The 27,323-nt window shown below is 40.3% G+C and overlaps 1 protein-coding gene across 1 annotated transcript in view; it reads left to right on the plus strand.

Annotated features, from left to right (window-relative positions):
- The first annotated feature begins 1,996 nt into the window (after positions 1 to 1,996).
- The window catches only part of PRKG1 (protein kinase cGMP-dependent 1), a 1,340,287-nt gene continuing 1,314,960 nt past the window's right edge, over positions 1,997 to 27,323 (plus strand). Inside the window, exon 1 of the mRNA XM_081557175.1 lies at positions 1,997 to 2,950. Coding sequence (XP_081413301.1) covers positions 2,685 to 2,950 — 266 coding nt within the window. The 5' untranslated portion in view covers positions 1,997 to 2,684. The remainder of the gene's footprint in view (positions 2,951 to 27,323) is intronic.

The following is a 27,323-nucleotide window of genomic DNA, read 5'->3' on the forward strand; positions in this document are numbered from 1 at the left end:
TATTTAGCAAATTTCTCCAACAGCACTAGATGGCGATCTTCTCCTTTAAGAAAAAACAACAACAACAACAACTAAGGATTCTTTAACACTTCTTGCTTTGACAATTGAAACTTACTGCTGCAGATTTAAAAGCAAAGAACAGAGGTTAGAATCACCTCTTTGAACACTAGAGTGTCAGAATTGTAGAATTTCTAGATTTGCAGGCTTCAAGCTAGGAGCAGCAAGGTCTGGGGAATCCTGGCTTCAAACACTTGCCCTTAGGTAATCTTGGACTTCACCTTTCAAGATCTCATTTTCCTCTTTTATAGTATGAAGTGGTTAGGTTAGATCATCTTCAATGTTGCTTACAGATTTAAAATGCTATGATTTTAAATAATTCAATGTTTACTCTTCTACCAGGTTGTAATTTCTCAAATATTCCTTGTGCTCTTAATTAAATATTTCATAAGCCAAGGGACATGATTTAAGGCTACAAAGTTCAATGTCACCTAATTTAAAACTGATTTAGTAACAAAATAAGATTGATTTTGAAAGATATGGATGAATTCAGGGTTTTGAGATGTGTGGTCTAAAGGTTTCTGTTTTTTAATAAGCAGGAGAAACACATTTGAATACCTGCATTTAAGATTACTATATAAGACTTGAAAATAACCTGTCCATTTCAGAGTCATTTTAAAACTATTTCTGTATCTCCCATAAATAAAATTGAACCTATGCCTAGATTTTTTAAGGAGATAAATTTTTTTCTGATGTATTTTTAAATGCCAATTATTTTGAGTGTTTCTAAAGGGATGATAGCAGATTAAGTTGTTTATAGATAGAAGCAATAGAACAGTAACTATCAATAAGATAGAAAACCCTTTCTCAAATATGAGTAGATGAAGCCAATCTGGATTATCTAGTGTGATTTAAAAAATCAGATGTGGCTTAAAATGTTTTTAATTTTAAATAATTGGATTAGTAGAACTAACAGTAAATAAAGAAATCTTGAGAATAAAATATATTTTAGGGTTGATTTGGGAATGGCAATCCACTCCAGTATTCTTGCCTGGAGAATCCCATGGGCGGAGGAGCCTGGCAGGCTACAGTTCATGGGGTCGCAAAGAGTCCAACATGACTGAGCGACTCACACACACACACACACACACACACACACACACACACATGCCTGCTTTTCCTTTACCACAGTATTTCAGACAAGGTAGAAAGATTTTTATAAAAATAAGCATCCTGTGGATAATGATATTTCTTTTTAAGGAAAATTACTATTTCTACAAAAACTCTGGTATTTTAGTTTGCATGTATTTTCTTTTCTTTAAAAAATAGATTTGTGGATCTTTATCTGAAGAAATGTTCCTCCCACACATCCAAACTCTTTAGCTGTGATTTGTGAACAATACTCCCTGTGATATATAAATATAAATATAAATATATATATATATATATATATATATAAAGTGTAGGAATTAGCAAATACTCTGGGTCCAAATGAGTATAAACATCCCTTTAGCACTGAGTGTGGTGATGGATGCAGAGGTGAGGGAGAAAATACAGCTGGCAGAAGCTATTTTTCCCTAAAACGGGAGTTGTTGGGGTGAGCCCGCAGTTCAGCACTGGCGGCCCCCACTTCACAACCAGATGGTGGTGTGATATAATTTGGGTGCTCAGTATACAAATTTTAATAGTAGCAGATGAAATAGAAACCAAACTCGAAGAAGTTTCCAAAGGATGCATGGCCTTTTCCTTTTTGGTAAACATTTGGCTCATTATCATACACATGTTCATCCAATTTACCCACCAACAATTTCAGTTTATTATTTCCACTAAAAGTTTATAGTGAAAAAACCTGGTACCGCGAATGCCGTGTTATTCTTATTACTTGGGGTCACAACCACAAGACTTCATACTAAGGAACAAACACACACGTACACCCCTTACCATCCAGGGCAGAAGAGAAGTAAAAGGTGAAAACAAGATGAATTCACGCACGTTATTGTCTAAAGGCAGTTTAATATTTATGAAATGTCTCCCCACCCCTCTCTCTCACACACACACACACACACACACACACACACATACACACACCCCACAAAGTCTTTAGGCTCCAGTTACAAGCGCTGCGTCATCTACCAGATCACATGGTAATTGTTGCTATTTCAAGGATCAAGTGGCATAAAGCTCCCCCCTCACCCCACCCCACCCCAGCCCTTTCCTTTGGTACCATATAGCGTGCAAGAGTGATTATTGTGTGATGGGGTGAGACCAGGCTCACTGGTCCAACCCTCCCAACTAGAAACCAGGCTCTCGGTGGGGTGGCGCGCACGCCGTGTTCTCACGAAGTGATTGGGAAAGGGGGACGGGGGAGGGGGTCTCAGGGGAGGAAGGGCAGCTCTAATTGGTTTCTCAATGAAAGATAATCACCTATTCCCTGGAGAGGCTGGGGATTAGCACTCTGCCTCTCCTCTCCAGCGCTTTTAGACTTCTCATCCTCCCCTCGATGCTTTTAGTCCATTCAGCAGAAGTGGATCGAAGAACGCGGCTCCTCGCGCCGCATTAGGGGCAGCACCGCTGCGCTCCAGTACTTAGCGCCCATTCACTCGCTCGGTCCGCTCTCGCCTCGCCCGGCTGTCGTCCCAGCCGCCGTCGCCCGAGAAAAAGTTTCGCGGAGGGGCTCAGGGAAAAACATGAGCGAGCTGGAGGAAGACTTTGCCAAGATTCTCATGCTCAAGGAGGAGAGGATCAAAGAGCTGGAGAAGCGGTTGTCAGAGAAGGAGGAAGAAATCCAGGAGCTGAAGAGGAAACTCCATAAATGCCAGTCGGTGCTGCCCGTGCCCTCGACCCACATCGGCCCCCGGACCACCCGGGCACAGGGCATCTCGGCCGAGCCGCAGACCTACAGGTCCTTCCACGACCTCCGACAGGCATTCCGGAAGTTCACCAAATCCGAAAGGTAGGCGCCGCCGGGGCGCGGGCGCGGCGGGCTGGAGCGGGGCCGCCACTCTGGGCGGACGGACGGGCGGGCCGGGCGGCGGCTCGGGGACTAGGGGCTCCGGGCCGCGGCGGCGGGGGCTGCTCGGTGCCCGGCGCCCCTGGCTCTCCTCAGCGCGCGGAGTGGGGGTGGCCCTGGCGGGCCCGGCATGGGGTGTGTTTATTTTTATTTCTGCCCATCACGTGCTGCGCTGGTCTCCGCCGGGCTGGGAAAGGCTAGCTCCTCGGGGAGACGCGCCCCTGTGGCGTGGGGGTGGGGAGAAGGAGCGTGGAAAGTTTGGTCGCGCCCGCTAACTTGGCCGCTGCGCACCCCGCCGAAGTCGCGCGGTCTTCCCTTCGCGCACCCCTGGGGAAACTACCTCCCGGGACAGGACCTGGCCCATCCCGGGGCCTGGAGAGCTTCCCGGAGGTGACCCCCAGACCCAGGCCACAGGGCATGCTCAGTGCGCCGCTGGAGCCTCCCGGGAGCGGCACCGGGAGGCTGGACAGGGCGACCGCGTTCGGTTTAGGAAGTGAACTTGCCCAGAGCCCGGCTGGGAAAGCGCAGAGTGGGTGAGGGGAGGGAGGCGGGACTAGAGTGCGTCTTCACTGCAGGGATCAGCCTCCGAGGGTCACTCTCCAGGCAGCAAGTGATGTCAGCAGGAAATTGTAAAGAAACACCGATTCTTGGATGTTGGTTTGCTCAGTTTGTGTCCCTTCCAGAAGTGTCCACGTCTTGGGCTGCCTAGGGCTTGGAGGTGGCTCGGTGACCTTGCACCTGAAGCAGGTTTGGGGCTACTGGTCAGCCCTTTCCTAGAGTCGATACTACCGCCCCCTCTTGTTCGTCTTCGGAGTCTGTCCCTGGAAAAGTTGGGATGAAGAGGGAGGGGAGCTGTTTCTCTGGGCGCCTCCGGGCTCCTTCCTTCCCTCTTCCCGCCACGCTGAGAGACAAAGTCCTGCCAGTTCAAAGTTGTGTGTCGCTCTTCCGTGGTGCGCAGAGGAGGCCCGGCGATTTTGGCCATAAGTAGGAAGTATTTGCTCTCCGCTCGCTGCCATCACCGGAGAAGGCTGATCGATTGGCTGCAGCATTAAAGCGCCTCTGGACATTAGGGAGAGGAAGTGCAGACTCCAAAGCCCATTACTGGCTTTTAGTCTCTGGAAGTGCACCGCCGAAAGTGCATCTCGCAGGATATTGAATATTCCATTAGGCGTGCCTTCTTGCCCGCCTGCCTCTTACCCCTTCCTTCTTGTTAGATCACTTGGTTGTCTGAGTTTGGGGCCCTCAGGGGACCCCTAAATTAATCCCTCCCCCTAAGCTGACTTTCAGGCCAGCGCTTCTAAAGAGCACGTCCTCTTGTCGGTCTCCATCCAGGCCACTTGCAGGACTCTCGATGTCCCCCCGCTTTTCCCCTGCACCCTTTCCTTGTCTGTTTCAATTGTGTACTGATTACAGTGTATGTGGGATGGGGAGGGGATCAGTGAAGACCGTGCAGGAGTTGAGAGCTATCAGAAGAGGGCCAGGAGCTGGGAGTAGGTTGGGTCAGGCAGGAAGGATTTCACCTTGGGAACTGCAGGCCCACTCTGAACCAGCGTCTCAAGGGACAGCCTTCAGGTTTCCTGAGCAATATTACACTTACAAAATGACACTGTCCACATGGCACCTTTTGGCCCACGCTGCTTTGGAAGTTCCTATCAAATGGAACAATGGCATTCTTCCTTCTCTCCGGCGAAGACTGCAATCGGAGCTAATGTTTGGCCTTGCCATTGGTTGGGAAGCTGCTGTGTCTTGCCTCAGCTGAGCCGCGCATTCCTCGGCCGCTGCCCTGCCCCGCACTCAGCAGCTGGAATCAATCTGCCCACCTCCTTAAGAAGCCACTTCATCAGCGGTCACCCAGCAGCTGTTCGCCTCCTAGGGCTGGCCGGCTGGGGCTCTATCGCATTTTTGAAATTTCAGATCTCTGTGTCTGGACTGTGCCCCTCCAAAAAAAGTGTAGCCAGCACTGCCTCGCCGCAGCAAAAAGGAAATTTCACCGGGGTCTGGAGAGGATAGGAGAAGAAACTTCCTTCCCAGGGTCCCCTCTCATTCAGGAGCTAGCTGTCAAAGAGGCACTTTTATTTTCCTTGATAAGAAATCTCCCTAGGAATGAGAGTCGTTTTTGTGTGTACTTAGAGGAAATGGCTGATCTTTCAAACGTACACATCATCTTCCTTATTCTATCCCTTCCCCCTACTCCCAGCGCTTTCTGGTTAGGGGTAGGAACATTCATCAAAAGAGTGGATCATGCGCAGTAAAGACTGGTCGGGCGCATATTTGCGTCCGCAGAAACTAGCTGAAGTGCTTGTCTACTTCCTCTGTGCGCGGATTTACCCTGGGACTGAGTGTAAACTTTTTCCCACCCAGCATGTAGTTTTATACTTTCAAATGGAAGCTTGGCGTGTATTTTCAGGAAGCTGACTCATTGGAGTTTAAAGAATTTTGACAGGTAGAACACGGGAATAGTAACCTCTGAAATTAGGTACTTATCCTAGCATTTAAAGAGACAGTACTGACTTACTGGTGAGGCACCTTATTTTGGCCAAGAAAAGATATCATTAAAAAAGTATTTCTGGAATACAGCATTTAACAGCAAACACAGTGCTTTCAAAATAAAAGTGCATTTGCTAATTTTCAGATATTTGGATTTGGGAAATAGACATCCCATCAGCTCATGCATCCTTTGTTAAAAGTTGTGCCATCCTGATGCACTTACTGGGACTGAAAGAGACTGCTTTATCACAAAGCTAATGTTCAATTGCAGTGGCTATAGGATTTAGTGAGAGCTATTCATGCTATGGGTTTGTTTGAAACTTTACTAGGGCACCACCAGTTTTTATACTAACAAGAAAAGAAATAAATATATTTTGAAAGTATAGGAATTCTGTTTGGTGGGCAGAATGACAAAAGCGCTTTTGCCTATCACCACTGTTTTGGAAAATGATTGCAATCTGAAATATTCACATAATCGCTGGTAAAAATATCTTGAGCATTTATTGCAGTGGAAGGAAATGGGAGAATTCAACGACTGTTGTAATCAAGTCAGTCCAATTAGCCAGATTTCCATGTGTCCGCAGAGGGCATAATGCACAAACTCCATTAAGAATGATCTAAGTATCTGAGGAATGCTTTAGATGAAAATTATACTAGAGAAAGGGAAGATCTGAGCTCTCAGCATAAGTATCAAGTGTACAGTATGATGATCATGTTTAAAAAGAAAACATCCGACTTATTACAGTCCTCATTTGCAGACCCCTTAGAAATGCCCAGTAGAGATCAAGTGATAATCATTGAAAACTGTAGGCTGTTTTGGATGATGATGATGATATTTTACATTCATATATAACTTTCTACCAAAACTAAGTCTTTCACATAGTTTTCTATGAGCTTCAATTCCCTGCATGCATATACTCCACATCAAGAATTACCCAATATCCTGATTCTTCCCTCTGTTTTTTTACTTACACCTAAATTCCTTATTTTGACCACCCAGTTAGCTCAGAGGACTGCAGACAATTGTTGTTTTTAAATTAGCTTAAGGAAAAGCTGAAATCAATATTACTCTGTTACAGGAATAATGTATTATATTGCAAAGCTATTGAGCTATTCCTGTCACAGATCCCTTGATTTTTGATAATGTAAATTCATCCTTTGGAACTTGTACCTTCTTCCAGTGGGACATGGGTGCTTTGGAATGGATGCCCCAGAAAACTGTTTGCCTTTTGCAAGTCTCTGATTCATTTCAGCTGATTTAACCTTCAGACTAAATCAAGGGATCTGGCCTAATTTTGATATAAGTAGCTTTAATGAAATGAGCGGGTACACCCACTGAATTCTGGGCCCACCTTATTAATTGTTCCAATAGAAGATACACAATGCTTTGAAAATAGCATAGGTAAGAATATTAAAAGTAGCTAATCCTACTGATCTTAACACAGTGCTAAGCTCTTTACTTTCAGCAGCTCATTGTTTTTTCCCCAGTGATTGTAAATCACATATGTACTTTTCATATGAGGAATCTGAGGCTCAAAGAAGTCACTTACCTAAGATCTCACAGGTAGGAAATGCCAGATGGGTTTCAAATCCCAATTTTGCAATTTTTAGAGCCCCAGTTCTCAGCTGCTATACTCTATAGCCTTGGAATCAGGATAGTTCCATCTTATTAACTAGTGAATCTTTCTGAATAGGAAGAAAAGAACATGCCCTAAATTAGAATACATTGTTGTTGTTGTTGGTTTTTTTTTTTTTTGCCTTATAGCCAGCACAAAACTGACCTTATGAAAAAATGACCAGTGAGCTTAAGCAAATATGCCTTGACAGGCATATCCAGCACATACACCTCGAGTGTGCTGAGCTGGCTAGAATTTCCTCAGGTCCTTCTCTTGGAATTGTCATTTCCCAGTCGTGCCTCCTTCACGTCATAGGTGGAACTGATGCAGTGCAGGTGAGGAAGGATGTGAAAAGGATCTCTGTGGCTGCCTTTGTATATCGTCCACTATATCCTTTGCCTTTTGCTTTACAGATTCCTCCTGCTAATCCCATCATCCCTACCAATCCTTCCAACCAAAGGAATTTATTACTACCTGACCCCATACCATTCTGTTGACCAGTTATCCTTTCTGGATTAACACAGTGATGTTTTAACAGGAGCTTCTGGGAGAGGACATTCATCTAGTTTACTCTGATGGGTAGTATTTATGATGAGAGTTGAAAGGGGAAAGAGCTGTGGAGAAGACGGGAGGGTGTTTAGGCAGGCTTGATCCTTGTGTCTTGCCAAGAGTAATTTGAAGAGGATAGGTTCTGTGAACAAGCACCTCACTCCTACTTTTAGTCAAAGCAATACAGAAGGCAGACAGTACCCTGGTTTTCATGATGAGAAACCTGAGCAAATCACTACTGAAGTGCCTTTTAAAGGATCTCAGAAATGGGACAAGAAGACCAATGTAGGTTTCTCAGTTTTGCATCAGTACCAGAGTTGGTGAATTGATAGCTCTGAGTTATCATCGTTTATACTTATATTTTAAGACATAACCACTTTGGGATTGATTTGGGTTCTGGAATGATGTTCATTTTCCAGGTGTATTTGTAATACAGCAAGGGTTCTTGTTCTATCTGGATCGCTGATATGTGTATAGGTTGCAAGTTTCAATTTAATTATGTGTTCATAGGAGATTTGACTGACCCTATGAAAATATTTCTAAAAGACCTGAATAAACAAAAGATGTCATATATTTTTACTCTTTACTGACTGCTCATTTCCCAGTGCCCTCTCCCCACTTTGTGTAGGAGGTGCTAAGAGTGCATTAAAACCCTTTCTCTTGATAGGATTTTCAGGTGATTTCATAGCTGCTCAGAGTAGGAATAATTATTTTCATTTGCCACTGAGAATTTGCTTATCAGAGTTCAGGACCCTATGTTATCTTGAATTCTTGTAGCTCTTGGAAGTTACTGTGAGCTCTGAGATAAACCAGAGGTAGTGTATCCTGTTTCACAAAAGTGAAAGCTTAGAAGTTTGGAATTAGTCAAAAACGAGTACTGACCTGGAGCCTCGCTTTGTTAGTGTCATGTGCTGTTGGATCCCTGAATAGAAAAGGATATGTGTGTGTGTGTGTGTGTATGTATGTTTATGTGTATGATTATATGTGTATGTATATGTATATGTCCATATATGTATATCTATACACATACACACAAATTGCCAATTTATTTGGTTTATGACTTTTCACTTCTTACGGTAAACTCTTCTCGTTTGGCCCAGTCAGTTTCCTGGGGAAAGGATGATTTACTTCTTGGGCTGTTATCGTAAAATAGATGACAGCATCTTGCAGCATGTCAAATGCTTGTGTCTGATACTAGACACGTAGTCCAATATTGTCTTCCAGAGCAGGGTACTAGAATCAGTCTCTGTTGCTTCTTGTTGATTCCACCTTTTACCCAATGATGATCTTTACCTGTTTTTATTTGTTGTTGGATCTGCCCGTGTTGTGCATCTCTCTTTGGGGTCCCTGGTTCCTCTTTTTTAGCTTGACATCTGGAACTCGTGCCAGATCTATCAGTGTTATGTTCAAAACTCATACAACCACAAATGTAGAACAGAGGTCTTGCTCAGAATAGTATTCTAACTTTTCAAAATCTTTCATGTCTTAAGTTATTTCAGATATTGTACAATTTGAATTTCCTAAAGTTTAAAAAGTAATTTTTCATGTTGAAAATATATGATGCTTTAAAGTATTTCTTAATGAAAGCTGGATATTTCCAAAGAATGTATATCTTTGAAATAGGTTTGTTTTTATTATGTAAAAGCTGATAGAAATAATCTTTTATTGTCATTATGAACAGCAGACTCGTTTTTTAAAACTCCTAAACTTACTCTGCACTGCTTCTGAAACATTGCTGGTGGATTAGAAACTTCAGTGTACATTATGTTGCTTTTATTTTAAACATTCTGTACTTCTTTTTTTTAATGTTGGGCTATAGTGGAAACTCATGCTATCTTAGAAAAAAGCATAGTTTTAAATTCAGTCAATACCAAGTTTATATTGGCTAGAAAGTTGTAAAATACTTTCTGTAATTTGTCCTGTCCAAGGGGTTGGCTGCATGGTTAACCTTTTTTTAGTGTGTGTTGATTTGACATATTCTTGGAAATTAGTCCTAAACAGTTAATATCTTGATCCTTGAAGTTGATTTGGATTGATTTTATTATGTGGATGAACGCACTGATAGCACTTTGGTGTGTAAGGGGATAACATGCTGATTTCATCTGAGTGTTTATTTAATAAGTGAATTTGCCTTAATAAGACAAATCCAGTAAGACGTCTGCTGTAATTACCCTGTTAGGACTTAGTTTGAATATTTTTTTTCACTTGTGATAAAGATTATGCAAGTACAGTTCTTAAATTATGCTGTACTGCTCCTCCTTTCTAAATCAGTTTAGAGAGTTTTTCAAAATGTGTTTTCAATCCTCAGAAGTCTTTATTTGAGCATTCTGACTTCAAATACTGCAAAAATACTGCTGACAAACCTTACAGGAAATCCTAAAAGTACTTGTATATTTGCCTCTTAAAAATACTCGTAGGCCTATTTGTTCAACAGTATGATACTGATATTGCCTGGTGAGCAAATCCAAAGCCTTTGAGTAAATGTATTTTTCTTGATGCCTCTCATTGCCCTCACGGCGTGGGTAATGTTAATTTCATGTCTCGCACGGCCACCAAGGAACTTCAACTGCATATGCTAAAAATTCTCAAAATAGAAAATTCTTTTATATCTTAGGTTGTAAACCCCAGGGTAGAAACCAGGTCTGTTTATAGTAAAAATTCCAACCCTATAAAACCTTCGGCTTACCATATGCATTTCTCTTCCCACATGCTAAATTTCAGAGGCAGGGTGAAAACAGCACATACCTAGAAGGTGTTAAAAACAAACAAAAACTCACCCAGAAACCATCTAGAGGATCAAACCAATTCATATCCAATTCAATCTCCTCTCACAGAGCAAGTTCACTCTAAAATATGCAGGACAATATTCCAGGTCTTATTCCAGCAGATTGTAGCTGTAGTGTCATGGCACACGGTGGTATGTGTTTGATTAGTTGTGAGGTTAAAATGAGTAAATAGTAGGTTAAAAATCAAACTTTGTGAATTATTTGCTTCTTAGAAAATAAGGTTGAGTGCATTCACAGGTACCTCTCAAGGGATGGTTTTTGCCCTGCATTCCGATTGGCTTCCCAGGCTGGGAGGATGACAAATATATGGCAGGAAATAGCACAGAACCCACAGTCAGTCTTGTCTTTTCACAAGAGTGTGATGCACGTGGGAACATCATTCATCTCGTGAGTCACTGCAGAAGCAATGTTTGAGAACTTGTGATTTGAACTGTGGGTCTAAAATATCAACATCTGGTTGCTGCAACACTTAAAGCTACTTATTTATAAATAACTGTTGTTAGGTTTACTATACTCTACTCAGCATGTGTACATTAGAGCCCTGTTTCCCAAAGTGTGGTGTTCATATACTGATGGCACTGGGGTGCTTCTAGGTGGCACACAAGTTAATTTGTTTTATATTAATAAATAATTTTAATGTACTGAGGGAAAAGATGTAATAATCATGTTAAACCTATGCCATGTGGCTTCTGTTGCTTAGAAAGCTTCGTTTTAAGGGTTCATAGATTTTAAAGGAAAACGTAGAAAAATATAGATTGTAAATAACATAGATATGAATAACACAAAAGAGGGAAAGTTTATTTTAAAGTCATTTTCAACAAGGAATGAAACAGATTGTTTTCATGCTCACCCTATCTATGTTGTGGAAAATTTTGGCTAATTGAGTTCTCGCTGGACCTGTCTTTGGGTGACTCCTTGGATGGCTTTCAATTTCTCCATAGGAATTGGAGTTAGGACATAGATTTGCATGGAAATAGTGGGTTTTATAAGATATATTCTTGCTCTAATGGTAAGTCAGTCTGGTTAAGAATTACTCACTTCACTATATCTGCAGAGAAGTGTCTGATTTACCCCAGGTTTATGAATTCCTTTGCCATGCCACAGACATAGGTGAACAGGACAGCTGGGAATTATAAAGGGATGCCTGGCGTCCAGTCTCTGTCCAGCTTAGGGTCCATGGGCAGCTCTGTCTTCCCAGAGAGTGTCCCCAGGGCTTCTCCTTGGATCCTATGAGTTGATGTCTGTGGCTGTGAAGGGCACTAGTGTGGCATCCTGCAGCCAGAAAGTCAAGATTTTTTTCTTTCTCTGTAAAAATACAATTTGGAAAAGGTTTGGAAGGGAAAGTCTTTCATAAAATACACATGCATTTTCCTGTAGTCTGTGTTCCCTTGACTTGTAAGAAATTAGATGAATCTAAAAGATAAATATTTTTAAAGGTATTATTGTTTAAAGAATAGTTTTGCAGAAAAATGAGAAAAGTATAAGGAGAAAGGTGGGAATATATTACAAATAGGAGATTGTTGTTCTTCAGTAGCAAAGTCGTGTCTGACTTTTTGTGACTCCATGGACTGTGGCATGCCAGGCTTCCCTGTCCTTCACTATCTCCCAGAGTTTGTTCAGACTCATGTCCATTGAGTCTGTGATGCCATCCAACCATCTCATCCTCTGTCATCCCCTTCTCCTCCTGCCCTCAGTCTTTCCCAGCATCAGGGTCTTTTCTAATGAGTCGGCTCTTCACATCAAGTAGCCAAAGTATTGGAGCTTTAGCTTTAGCATCAGTCTTTCCAATGAATATTTAGGGTTGATTTCCTTTGGGGTTGACTGGTTTGATCTCCTCGCAGTCCAAGGGAGTCTCAAGAGTCTTCTCCAGCACCACAGTTCAAAGGAATCAATTCTTCAGTAGTCAGCCTTCCTTTTATGCAAGCAGGAGGAGGAGTTGACAACAATCAATTCTCACTTCAGAATACAGTGCAGGTTGTCTGCCTACCACTTAAGAAAGGGGCTCAATTGGGAATGCAAACTAGTACAGCCACTATGGAGAACAGTGTGGAGATTCCTCGAAAAACTGGAAATAGAACTGCCATATGACCCAGCAATCCCACTGCTGGGCATACACACTGAGGAAACCAGACTTGAAAGAGACATGTGTACCCCATTATTCATTGCAGCACTGTTTATAATAGCCAGGACATGGAAGCAGCCTAGATGCCCATCAGCAGACGAATGGATAAGGAAGCAGTGGTACATATACACAATGGAATATTACTCAGCCATTAAAAAGAATACATTCGAATCAGTTCTAATGAGGTGGATGAAACTGGAACCTATTATACAGAGTGAAGTAAGCCAGAAAGAAAAACACCAATACAGTAAGTATACTAACACATATATTTGGTATTTAGTTAATCGGTAAAGATAACCCTGTATGCGAGACATCAAGAGACACAGATAAATAGAACAGTATTATTGATTCTATGGGAGAGGGCGAGGGCGGGATGCTATGGGAGAATGGCATTGAAGCATGTAAATTATCATACGTGAAACAAATCGCCAGTCTGGGTTCGAGGTATGATACAGGGTGCTCGGGGCTGGTGCACCGGGATGATCCAGAGGGATGGGATGGGGAGGGAAGTGGGAGGGGGGTTCTGGCAGGGGAAATCATGTACACCCATGGTGAATTCATGTCAATGTATGGCAAAACAAATACAATATTGTAAAGTTAAAAAATAGATAAATAAACTAATTTAACCAAAAAAAAAAAAAAGAAAGGGGCTCATTAAGGTTTGGATATAGGTCCTGTCCAAAAGGTAGGGGAAAAGGGAGGTGGAGTGAGGAGAAGGAAAAGGGAGGAAGAGAGCCAACAAGAAGATTCCAAAAATTACCACAAGATGGCAGCAGGAGTATAATATTTAGCAATTGCACAACTAGTAGTTTGAAATGGCCTTTAGTTGAGTTTTAAAATACATTCTCAAACACAGAACTTAATTTCTTCATGGAAGTAAAATTGATTCACAATATTATATTTGTTTTAGGCGTACAGCAGAGTGATTCATTGTTTTTAGAGACTGTACTCCATTTAAAATGATTATAAAGTATTGGCTGTATTCGCTGTGCTGTGTGGTACATTCTTGTAGCTTTTATACATAGTAGTTTGTGTCTCTTAACCTCCCACCTCTTTCTTGCCTCTCTCCCTTCACTCTTGCCATTGGTATCCCCTAGTTTGATGTCTATATCTGTGCTTTTGTTTCTGTTTTGTTATATTTGTTTATATTTTAGTTTCCGCATATAAATGAGGAATTCAAGTGTAAATGTTCTTAATATGAGAATTCAAGTGTTTGGAACGTGTAGCATTGAATACATGTATTATTATAGTTTTCCAATAAATAGTGATTTTGAGGAATGCGTTTAAAAAGCCGAAGTGCAGTGTTCCTTTTAGAGTTTAAACCAAAAGAGAAACCAAGAGTGCACTTGGCATGGAGAAACTCTTTGAACATTGGTATCAGTCTGAGGGAAGTTCCTGAAGCACCTGTGAGGAAGCTCTGAACTCACACTTGGCTGAGAAAAGAAAACTGAGGAAAGAATGGAAAATTAAAAATAGCAAAAAATATATATGTGTGAGGAGATAGAATAAAGGGAATGTCTTACTACTCAGTCTTCTCTCCCCCAATAAAGAACTAAATACAATTATTATAAGAAAAAGATCAGCTATTAGAAGAAACTTCAATACCTGCTAATCGGTTATTTGCTGTCTTTGATAACTCTGCACTTCTGGAACATAATTATATAAATCCTAACATGGTCTGTTGCAGTCTCAGGTCCTTTTTAGAAATAAATTTTAAAACTCTAGTTAATATTATTCATATACATTATATATTTTCAAGAGGAAAGCCAAGTCTGTTATGGGGTGTCCAAAATATACATTGCCTTTCAACAATTTTAGAGTTAAAAGAAATGAGTGTGGTCTGACCTACCACAAAGGGATAGACTGTGGGTCGTACCTAATGGACTGTAAGGTTTTTGAATCAATATTCCCTTGGAAAGTGCCATTCAGCCTTCCTGTAAAAGGCCATTGCATTCAGTTGTGACCCCTCTCATGTAAACCCCCCCAGGGGACTGGAAGTGAAGTGGTTTTTGGTGATGACAACATTTGTGATTTAACACTGAGGAGAAATGCACTTATTTTTGTCTGTCCCTGTAACCCAGGGTTGATGCCAAAATGAAGTCATACTGTGGATAAAAAAGAATTCACGTGTAATCATGTGGCCTCTTTCATGGGCTTCTTTGCTCAGATATTGTGTTAGATTGTACTTAGATAAGCAAGAGGGGAAAGAGAGAAAATTCAACACTGTACATGTGTAATCATGTGGCCTCTTTCATGGGCTTCTTTGCTCAGATATTGTGTTAGATTGTACTTAGATAAGCAAGAGGGGAAAGAGAGAAAATTCAACACTGTACATTTTGATACCCTATTTGACAACATGTTGCCTTTGTAAAAGGTGTTTTGAAACTCTGCGATAGGTTTATTTGAAGCCGCCAGTATAGAAAACTGCTCCTAAGGGCAGTCGTTTATATTTTTCCTAGGTTAGGAAAAATTAATGTCATAGGGTCCATGACTGTGAGAAAGGATCAAGCGTAGATCAAACATAGGTGATCCTTTCTTTTGTCTGCAGAGCTAAAAAAAGAGAAAATCCAGTCACTATTAGACAGAGAAGAGTGAAGCAAGAGATAAGAGCCAATGACTTTTGTTTTCTCTGATCTTTCTGGTTTGTTATCAAGGCAAGACAAATTCCTCAAGTGTGGAGGCAGGGTCTGAAGCATTCTGCCTTGAAATCCTTGGTTTATCTGGTCTCTTCAGGACATTACCAAGGATGTCTTCACAGTATGAGACAGGCCTTGGACTCACTGGGCTTCTTGATATTAGGGTGATTTTTAAAAGTTTCTTTTGTGTGGTTCTGCAGCTGTGTTGCCATGTTAAAATGTGGAGACACCTTTTGATATTTCAAATTTGCTAATTTTAAGCTTTGCTTGAATCATGACTATGCTCCTGGTTGTTTTAATTGCTGACTGTAATGTGTGCTGGTTGTCAGACAATAAAAAGATGTACAAAACTTTATCTTCTCCTCCCAATTTTCCCCACCTGCCTGCCAGCAGGCAGCCAGTGTTAACTTTTCTGCACACTTTTGTATAGAAAGCCTCTGTGTTCATTTGGAGTTTGGGTTTATTGTTTGCTTTTCTAACTGAAGGAGACTCATCCCGTAACACTCCTCAGCAACCTGCTTTCTTTCCTCAACTATAGCTTCTTTCTAGAGAAGTTCGTATCAGTCTAACAGCCACGTATTATTCCATTGTATCCATGTATCTACTTAAGCTTATTAATATTGATAGTTACTTGTTTTGTTTATTTTCTGTAAGCATAAGCCACACTGCAGCTAACGTTCTTGTACACATTTCCTCATATGTCTTTTATTTATATATAGGATAAGTTCCAAAGAGTGAGAGTGGCAGATCAAAAAAGTTGCTAATTTTCCATGTGACTATTTTAGTTTGTGATTATGCATAAACTTTCTATATCAGATAAATGATCTCTAACCTTTTCTATTAAAAAATAAAAAGCATGTGAATGGTACTGACAAAATCAGTTTTCTATATTAAAAACAGAATTTTTTAAAAACAGCCAAACATAAAACTATTGCAGAAACATGTGGAAAGTTCTTATTTCTTTTTTTTTACTTGAGTTACATTCATGAGAACACTCTTTTTTGAAGCAATGTTTATGTGCCCTTTTACTTTTCAGATTTATAAAGTCCATACTGCACATTTGGCTTGATTTTTTTTTTTAAGTTGCATACAACTTTTGAATTCCTACAATGTGATTTTTTAAAGTAAGGATACAATTGTTTGTATATACTGCTCTTAAATAACTAAAATCCATCTTTAACAATCACTGTGGTTTGTTTTTCTTTCTTCAAAATACATTTTTGATACTTTAAAGATTCTGAGGAGCTTGTTTCCACTTGGGAAAATAACGAATTCCAAATCTCTCAGCTACATTTTTTTTAAAGGCTAGTGGGAAGATTTGGACATATATGGTATTGTAACTAGTCAGTGGAGCTTTCTTTTTATAGGATGGCAACCTCTGGGAGAGTTTACTTTGCTTTTTTTGATCACTGTTATGATATTGAACTAGAGTTACTGAAAGGTAACTTTGCAAACATTTATTTGGATTAGAATTCAGTCGTATCACATAGATTCAATCATGAAGTTGAAGCCAAAAAATGAAACTGATTTTGGAGAGAAAGAAGAGTAATCTCAGAGATTCTAGTCCAGTCTTAGAGAGAAATGACCTGAAACTATCATGATAATTAAAACAATGGGCTTTGGAGCCACAGACCTGAGGTAAACAAATCGCTTTACCTCTCTGAGCTTTTGTTTCTACTTGCATGAAATGAGGACAATGCTACTTCCTTCCCAAAGGCTTTGTATACTGGGGATACTCTCTCTGTACACAGTTTAACAAAAGAAGGTGAGTGTACAGTGCTAAGTAAGAGTGCTAGCAAATGTGTAACAATGAAAGGTTTGAAAAATTCTACAGATCTTTTTTTTTTTTTTACAACATTAGTTCTGGTATTAACACATTATAGAACCTCATGCCTAGAAAGGATTTTAGGAGATATCCTTGTTCATCCCCTTTCCTGAACAAAACTTTAATGATACACAATTAAGCAAGAATCTAGAAGTTCAGAAATAATGTGATTTGCTGATAACATGAAGCTTGTTATTGACAAAACTGAGATTAGATCCCTCGGTCTCTTATTTGCCATTCCAGCTCTCCTTAAATCCATCTTAAACATCAGAAGTGATGAGTGAAATGAGGAAAACTAGAAATTTGTAAATTGGAACAATGGGACAAGTGGAAATGAGATGGCTAAATGCTGTCTCTATGTTTTATTAAAAAAAAAAAGTAAACTGTACACATATGATAAAATAGAGCTGAGAACTCAAAATGTGCTATTATCCAATTTAGCACCCCAAGCAACTCTGGGAGACTGTTGGTGTAAGTTTCTTAGAAGAGCTGATTCTTAAAGATCCTGGGTTTAAATCAAACACTACCATGAACTACCCAGGAAGGACGATGATAAGACAGGAATGCCCAGGAAACCAGCTATGTCAGGCTTACAAAAAGACACTGAAAGCACGGGGAAAAGTTTTGAGGTGGAGATTCTGCACAGCAGGAGCCTCTCCAGGGCGAGGGGTTATTGACAGGTGTCATGTTCCATCAGACTGAAGCCCTATTTCCCAGGAGCTTCTCTGTTCCTTCTTTCATTGTCTAGTGTTCAGTGCTTGTAGGTGATGAGGGCACATCTTTTCATGTCTAGTGGAGCTGTAGTTCTAGAGATTTGGGTGGAGGCTTTTGTAGATGTTCTAACAGCCTGAAGAACGTTCCCTGTCTGTCCCTCTCTCTCCAAGTCGACATTAAGCTTACATATTTGTGTATTGTCAGTTCCTGTTTGCAATTTAGAGGCTGATTTGACTCTATTAGAGCGTCTCAATTTGGACAAATACTAGTCCAGATTTTATTTCACCCAAGGCAGTTTCATCGATCAGTCAATCACTAGGGATGGACATATGTCATAACCAAAGCCAGGTTCTCTCCTTGCCAGCCTGACACTGTCGTTAAAGTACACCCCGTACACCCCAAACCTCAGCTTCTATAATTGTTGAAAACCTGGTGAGGTTGTTGAGAGGTGTAAGTGAGGTGGTTTATGTAATAGATTTAGCTCACTGCCTTGTGTAGTCATTCAGTAAACTTTAGCTCTCATTGTTATTTACTGATTCTGACTTCATTCACAAAATATATCATGACTTCTAACACTGTGCCAGGATATCCATATATACTCTTCCCTTATTTCTGACTTCATGCTCGGTTCTAATTCTGCTCATTAGCTCTGACCCTATTTTTGGAGTCATTTCCTGAATCACAGATGGCACTCTGACAGAGGCCGTCTTTAGGACATATTTTCCTGTCTGCTCTTCATTCACAGTGTCGTGTCAGCCTTCTTGGTACACATTTGACACCCCTCCCCCACTAGCCCGCCATATTGGGACTTCACCATTCTGTACCAGTAGAGATTTAGATTAAGGACCCCTCTTCAGCTCTCTGCTCTTGGAGTTCAATAAACCCAGGGCTTCTCAACTGCATTTGAATCACCTGGGGAATCTTATGAACTGCAGTTTCTGATTCAACAGTTCTGGGAAGGGGCCTTTGTAATTAGCTGTCACATGATGCTGATGCTACTGGCCTTCAGAGCCTTAAATAGCAAGGGATTAATCAGTGATTTTTCTCTGATTCTTTCCTTCTTTCATCTTTCTTTCTTTTTTTGCTATTCAAGTTTTCTATGCAAATAAAGTACAATCAGGTGCAGTAGTGCGAGTTAATGTGTTAATAATATGTTTAACATGGATTATAGGATTAACTCATTATCTAGGAAAGCCTAGAAGAAGCATTCTAGTATTCTTTCCTGTTCTAGATCATTGGCAGGCACAGCTGTAGGGTATCAAGACTGAGTACAGAGGCTGTGGAATCAAATAGGCTTCAGTTTAGGGCCACTAATATCTTTGTCATGTTGTTTAACCTCTTGGAACTTCTGTTTCTCATCCCTAAAATAGGGATAAGAAGGCCCACCTAAAACTGATGGTATGCCAAAGACCTATTGGAAGCATGCTGTAAAGGACAGCTAGTGCTTCTGCATTTTTAATACTAGAGTTCTAGAGACTCAGGTCAATTTGTTCCCAAGTGAAAAATGTGATCCAGGAAGAATTTTAGCTCAGATAAATTGGGAACATAAGAAATATTAGTTCAGCATTGGTGAGAGCTTACTCTGTACAAGGCATTTTATTTACATGAACTTATTTGCCCTTTTCAGGGCTTCCCTGGTGGCTCAGACAGTAAAGAATCTGCCTGCAATGCAGAAGACCCAGGGTTCGATCCCAGGGTTAGAAAGATCCCCTAGAGAAGGAAATGGCAACCCACCCCAGTATTCTTGCCTGGAGAACCCCATGGACAGAGGAGCCTGGCAGACTACAGCCCATGGGGTTGCACAGTGGTGGACACGACTGAATGACTAACACCTCTACACTACTATTTGCCCTTTTCAGTCATCCCATGTTTTCTCAAGGTGCCGCCAGACAGGACCGATTCCATATGCTCTGCATAGATGAGGAGATTTGGTCCAAACATCAGTGAGGTGACTTAGTCAGAGGCTCTCTGGCCCAGGACACTGTTTGATTCTGACACTGTGTTAGATGATAATCACAGCAGAGGCACAGGGAGAACCACAAGGAAAGTGAAGACTCTTAGATTATTCCAGGGCCCAGTGGTCCCTAAACTTTAGTCCATATAAACATCTCATGGGAACTGTTTGTTACAACAAAGATCCCTAGGCTCCATCCATAATGATTCAGACTTAATAGATTTGGGAAATTTGGAACCAGGACACTTGTCAGGTGGTCCTGCAGAAACATCTCCAGAGGTGTATTCTGTAGGCAGGGGAACCATATGAATTAGATTCCCTGGGCTGCTGTAACAGATTACTACAAACTGGATATCTTGAAACAACACAAATATACTTTCCCAGAGTTCTGGAAACTGGAACTTTGAATTCGGTGTGTCAGCAGGACCATGCTCTCCCTGAAAGCTCTAGGGGACAATCCTTCCTCACCTCTTCCGAGCTTCTGGTGGTTTTCTGAGCTCTTTGGTGTTTCTGGCTTGTAGGTGCATGACTCCAAATCTCTGACCTTGTTCACATGACTGTCTTCCCTGTGTGTGTGCCAGTCATTGAATTTAGGACCCACCCTCATCCAGGATGACCTCATCCTGGTTACATCCACAAAGACCCTGTTTCCAAATAAGATCACATTCATAGGTTCCTGTGCATGCGTGCTAAGTTGCTTCAGTCGTGTCTCTTTGCGACCCTACGGACTGCAGCCCATCAGGTTCCTCTGTCCATGGAATTCTCCAGGCAAGAATACTGGAGTGGGTTGCCATGCCCTCCTCCAGGGGATCTTTCCAACCCAGGCATCGAACCTGCATCTCGTATGTCTCCTCCATTGGCAGATGGGTTCTTTACCATTAACACCACTTTCGAAGCCCCATAGATTCCCAATGGACATGAATTTGAGGGGCTGGTATTCAACTCATACACCATGGATCTGTTTTTTATCTTCCTTCTGGCCCAAGGTACAAAGCTGTGACTTCAGAAATCCACTAAGGCCTATGGCAAATGAGATAAAGGGTGAAGAACATAGCTAGGTAATAATGCATGGTTTTATAGAGGCTTTTTCACCTGGAGTTTCTAGCTGTCCTCCCTCTTCCCACTCCTTTTCTTATTTATCAAAGGATAGGATGTTGATTGACAGTTCTTTGGTTGAGATGAAAGTATTCGTCTCTTGTGGTTCCACGAAATGTCACAAATCACTGGTGGTTTATGGTTCTCTTGTTTTCGAGGTGTGACTTTTATAAAGATTTACAAGAAACTGAAATTAGGCTTAAAACTGGAGACAACTAGTGATTTTCATTTCTGTAGACTGTAGTTTTCTTACCTGTAATTTTAGAGGGAAGAAAACTTTTACGCTGTAATTTCAACAGTTTACTTCCCTATAATTTTGGTAAATTGTTTCCTTAGGGTTACAAAGAACAAGTGGAATAAACCTCAAATAGATGTATTACGATAAAGGCAATTTTTCTTTGGCACATTTATCTAGTCAATGTCAGCATACAAACTCATTTGTAAAATTTCTGAATGTTTCAGCCAATTAGAATTATATGTTTTAAAACAGCAGGGTTATATTTAGGTATAGACTCTTTTTTAGGTTGACATTATTTTATATATTTTGAAGTAGAATTTAAGTTGTTCTCTCACTTCTGCCCCAAGCTAAGGTGTACACACACATACTTTGTAACCTAACTAGAGGGTTTTTGTTAATATATCCTGTAATACAAATTGTATTCCTACCACTCAGAATTTAAACTTTAAATTTTACAGTTAAGAAGTATTCAAAAGACAGTATATAAAATTATGCAATAAAGGAAATCAACTTATTTGAAGATACAATTTAAAAATGTATGATAGTACAGGTATATTTCTATTTGAATATATTTAATTCTCAAACACTTCTTATCCAAGATGCTTCACAGAATCTAGGTTTCTGGGAATGGTTTTGGGCTTCTTGATGATATAGAATATTTAATGATGTATTGTTCAGTATGGGCATCCCTGGTGGCTCAGACGGTAAAGAATCTGCCTGCAATGCAGGAGACCTGGGTTCGATCCCTTAGTTGGGAAGATCCCCTGGTGGAGGGCATGGCAACCCACTCCAGTATTCTTGCCTGGAGAATCCCCATGGACAGAGGAGCTTGGCAGCTGCAGTCCATGGGTTCACAAAGAATTGAACACGACTGAGCAATTGCTCAGTATGGACGCGTTGAGACTTTTTAGAAATAAAAAAAAAAGTCTATAGAACACTTGTGCTATTCAGATACATGTGTCTATTCTAGAGATTGTATATTCCTTTGTTTTGCTTTCCTCCTGTCCATCTGCCATCTGACTTTTTTTTTTTTAGAAAGTTTGTCTTCTCCCCGTTGGAAGAGATCTTAGGGATAATTCAAATAGCCATTTCATTTTATACAAACTTGACTCGAAATAACCTCCCAGTAGTGGGAGGAGGAGTCAGCAAAGGATGGCTTCCTTGGGATGGGTAATTGGTCCCTATTTTGTGGAAATTTTCCAGGGCCATCTTTGGTACTTGTTGTAATTTAGGTACTTAGATGTATAAAGGTAATTTGAAAGGTAGATGGGGAATTCCATGTTGAAAGTGCAATAAAATGAATTCTACTACCCAATATTAGTCATTGGGACTCGGTAGTAAGCATCTTTATGAATTGTCTGGGTGAAAATATCAATAATATCTTGGCATACTATATGAGTTAGTAATTACATTGAAAATAGAATCAAGATCCCAAAAGGCTATGATGGGCAAGAGAAATGGTTTATAATCATAATACACCCAGTGCCCTCTGATTCATATCAAATATTTCCTAATACTCCCTGGGTATCCTGAATGAAATTCACAAGTAATATAATCTATCCACACACATAATTATGTGTGTGTATATACATAGTATCCTAATGAAAATATTTTTAAAAAGACAAAAGAATATAATGTAATATAATCAAATAATTTGTTGCTTAATAAGTAAGTTCATGGATTTCCAAGTTGTAGATGACCACACGACAGGACTACATAGTAATCTGAACTAATGGTATGAAGTGCTTGCATTTTTTCCTAAAATCATTTCATATAACAACTGAAAACATATAATTGGTTCTGGTCACTAATGACAATTCTGTCAAGTGACCCAGTTTTCCAAAATGTTAAGTGTGGTCTGTAAAGTTTCTTATAAAATAAAGTATCTGTTCCTCTTAATTTCCATGGTAATAAATAATTTGCAGTCCTGCCAAACAAAATATAATTTAAGGCCAGGCAAAAATAATTATTTCATTTACATGTAGTAAAACAGAGTTAAATTAAAGGCTTGGGTAATTGTATATGAATTTTTCCTCTGCATGAATTAAGAGTGAAATTTAGAGCTGTTTGGATTGTAGAATAATTCTTCAATATGTAGTTTTCTATAGATTGCTGGATTTAGGATAACCATGGTAACACAGAAGCACCCCGGGAATTTCCATAATTCCCACAAGGGGGCACTACTGCCCCCACTGAGAATCATTGTGCTAAGAGTTTCTTTGAAACTATCAACTTTTGGTGGGGATAGTTCTTTGTCTCATGGTGGGGGACATAAAGGTGTGGGAGATGGTGCTGTCCTGTGCACTGTAGGATATTTAGCAGCATCTAAGCTTCTTGTAGATGCTAATAGAACCCTATCCACACTATTGGTTAGGACAACTAAAAATATTTCCAGATACTGCCTGTTTTCTTCTGGAGGGCATATTCACCCACGATCAAAACACTGAACTGAACAAAAATATGTTTTAATGGGGAATCGGGGAAAAAAACTTTGCCCTGGAAGGAACCATGGAACAAATTTCACAATTAGAATTGACCTCATGGAAACATTTGTGAAAGATCTAGGGACTGCCTGTAATTACTTTATGAATCAACCAGGAGATGTGATTCATGTACATCAGTACATGAACATACTGTTAATTTTTTTGCTAGCTTTAAAAAATTTATTTTTATGACATTTCATTCAATAAAGGACTTGTGGTCACTTAAAATGTGCTATTCATACCTTAATCAAAATTGCTTATTCGCAAGAGGGGCATTTTGCTCCATCCTGGGTACTTTAACAGTTACTTGTGTTTTGGTATCTCATGGATTCCACATGGTTTCAGTATGTGGAATGAAGACAAATGATTGCATGTGACGGTGGCAGTTTTGTGCCCAGAGTGTGGAGAATCTTTTCTAACAGAGCTTCCTGATGGTTCCAGGTTGAACTGCTTTACAGCCAGGAGAGATTTGTTGACAACCGACTTTGATAAAGAAGAATCATTTTTAGGTTGAAAATTATTCTGAATGATATATGGGTGTTTATTCTGTACTATGGATATGAGTTTGAGCAAGCTCTGGGAGATGATGAAGGACAGGGAGGCCAGGCGTGCTACAGTCCATGGGGTCTCAAAGAGTCGGACAAGACTAAGCAACTGAACAATATGTTATATATTATATTACTATTGTAAATTATGAAAAATGTGAAAAGTAAAAAGTGTTAGTCGCTCAGTCATGTCCGACTTTTTTGCCACCCCATGGACTGTAGCTCACCAGGCTTCTCTGTCCATGGTATTCTCCAGGCGAGAAGCCTGAAGTAGGTAGCCATTCCCTTCTCCAGAGGGTCTTCCTGACCCAGAGATTGAACCCTGGCCTCCTGCATTGCGGGCAGATTCTTTACCGTCTGAGCCACCAGGGAAGCCCCATCGTATATTATATGTATATTTTATTATATATTATATAATGAATATTACATATTTTATATATTATTATATCTATATTATAAATGTGTATTTATTCTAAGCTTGTATCCTCTCTACAGGAACGTTACTAGGTAGTCATTACCTCTGTAATGAACGCTTTCACTACCAGACAGTGAACCACCTCCCTTCCATGACTATCCATTTCCAACCATCCATGTGTGTACAGTCAGAGAATGGCTGAGAAGCTACCGCCAATGTTCAGAATGAAAACATGTATTTTAAAACATATTGAAAGACCATGCGTTCATTTATTTATTCATTCAGCAAGCAGTTATTTATTGAGTGCACACTTTGTGCCAGTCATTATTCTAGGCATGGAGGAGGGTACAGTGGTCGCAGTCATGTGTAACTGCTGGTCTAGTAACAAACGTGTGTGCATGCCAAGTCACATCAGTTGTGTCTGACTCTGTGCGACCCTGTGGATGACTGTAGCCCACCAGGCTCCTCTGTCCATGGGATTCCCCAGGCAAGAATACTGGAGTGGGTTTCTGTGCCCTTCTCCAGGGATCTTCCCGACCCAGGGATAGAACTTGTGTCTCTTATGTCTACCTGCATTGGCAGGTGGGTCCTTTACCCTTAGCACCACCTGGGAAGCCCTCTAGTAACAAGGGCAAACAGTAAATCAGGAAACAAATTTTTTTTAAAAAAGTAAAATTTCAAATTGTGAATGCTAGGAAGGAGTAAATGATGGTGCTGTGGTAGAAACTGGAGGAGGAGGAGGCTCTTTTAAGTGGGGTGGTCACAGGTGAAAATTCTTATGAGTGGTATTTAAATAGGGACTTACAGGATGAAGAGTGAGTGTTCTACCAGTAGGAAACCATTTTAGACAGAAGGAAGAAGGCATGCAGAGGCCTGGCATGGAGGAAGACATTGCATGTTTGGGCCCCAGAAAGAAGAACCATGTAGCTGGGATATAATGGGTGACAGGAAATGTGGCATGCACTGAAGTTCCAGAAATATAGAGGGTCCAGCTCAGGTAGGGAAGAGGTAAAGCTTAGGAATAAGAACACAGACCAAGGAGCCAGAGAACCTGCATTCAAGTTACTTCACTTTATTCATCCTCATTGTTCCATCTGCAAAATGGAGCACTGAAACCATATGCTTCCTGGAGTAATCATGAGGATTAGATGAGTTAATATATGGAAAACACTTAGAACAGTGCTTGCAGTTGCAGATATTAGATGTTGCTGCTGCTGCTACTACCATCATCACTGGCTTTGTCGATCATGTTAAGAAAAATTTGGATTTTATCCCAAGAAGGAAAAGCCACTGAAGGGCTTTTCAGTTTGGACCTTTTTGTAAAACTTTTAAACAAGAAGTAATAATGTGAACCTAGTCAGAAAACAGGCATAATTACTGTAGGATAAGTAAGTTTTGAATGTGACATCCCCAACAAAATAGGTTAAGTTGTAAAAGGGCAACCCTTTTTAAAAAAAAAAATCAAAGCTGTCCCTTCAGATGATTTGAGTTATTTGGCAAATAATGTAGATAGGCCACTCAACATCCAAGGAGGACTTGTTTTAAACAACTTCAGTCAGCGGTGCCAGCATGTTTTCCAAGCTGTCATATAGTAATGAGCAGGAAGGGATACTTGCATAATAATAAAATCTAAGTATTAAGAATAAGCTTCTGGGTCCCTAAAAATAGGAAATTTTAGACATTTTAAAAAACTATGAGAGCCTGAAAGAACTTCTTTTGACCATGAACATGGCTAATATACGTTAACTGGGTTTCTGTGGGATTGTATTCTTAGTTGCATTGCATAGCATTTGGTTTCTGCTTTTAAGCCCTTGATGTCCCTCTCTGATAGAAGCACACTGGGGCATTAGATTATTGATTCTTGTTGGTGGAAGAAGCTGGTGTTCCTCGTGGGTGCCGCTGCTGGGTACAGGCGTTCTCTCCTTCAGGTTCTGAGATGCCCAAAGAACGCTATCAGTTTCTTATCCTATCAGTCAGTAGAAGACGGTGTCATCTCTGTTTATATGAACCAGAGTTGTCTGCTATAGCTTGCAGTGAGGATAATCAATTCTTAAAAGAGTAATGATAGTAATCAAATCCCAACTGTAAGCCATAGAACTTTGGGAGGGAGGCATTATCTTGGAAACTTTCTTTTTTTCTTTCAGACTTCAGGTCTCTGATAAGACACTCCTTATCAGAGATGAGGCTGCTTGTATAGTTAAAGCTGGTTACTCTTTGGTCTGGCTGCACGTATTACCAAGGGCAGTGGAGACTAAAGAGATGAAGGACTGAGAAAGTTGATCTGTGACCTCACACTTACTTGTTTAATCCTACAATTGTGCCTTATGACTTAGATGTGGCTCTGGGCTAAAAATAAACCAAATGCAGAGACTGAGTTGAAATATTTGGTTCATGTGCCTCCTGGTTTTCAAGTGATATAGGGGAAGGCTGATTTTTACTTCATAGAGCAAGAAGTATCTTTGATGATTATATGATAGAAACTCAAAAGATTTCCTACCAAGTATTTTTTAATACATGGAGAAAAAGGTTACTAAGTAGTTGAGCAACAAGACCCCACTGATACTGCTATGGAACAGAATCTTCTGGCTAAGTAACATTTCTTTTTTAATGAGAAAACATTTTCATTTCAATTCTGGTTGAAAAAGTTTCTAAAGACAATAATAACTTAACTGTGAAAGAATGTCCAGATTGTAGTTAAATTGTTTTCCCAGGCTTTTGCAAGAGTTCCAAGTTACAACTACTAAGCATTGTTTCTTACTTTATCTTCATCAAATATTTATTTAATACCTACTATGTTCAAGATACTGCACGGTTTTCTAAGACTGTTATATATCAAGTATTTCATTTCATC

Source organism: Giraffa tippelskirchi, chromosome 2, assembly GCF_054371585.1.
Source record: "Giraffa tippelskirchi isolate mGirTip1 chromosome 2, T2T-mGirTip1v1.2.pri, whole genome shotgun sequence".
NCBI classification, from domain to species: Eukaryota; Metazoa; Chordata; class Mammalia; order Artiodactyla; family Giraffidae; genus Giraffa; species Giraffa tippelskirchi.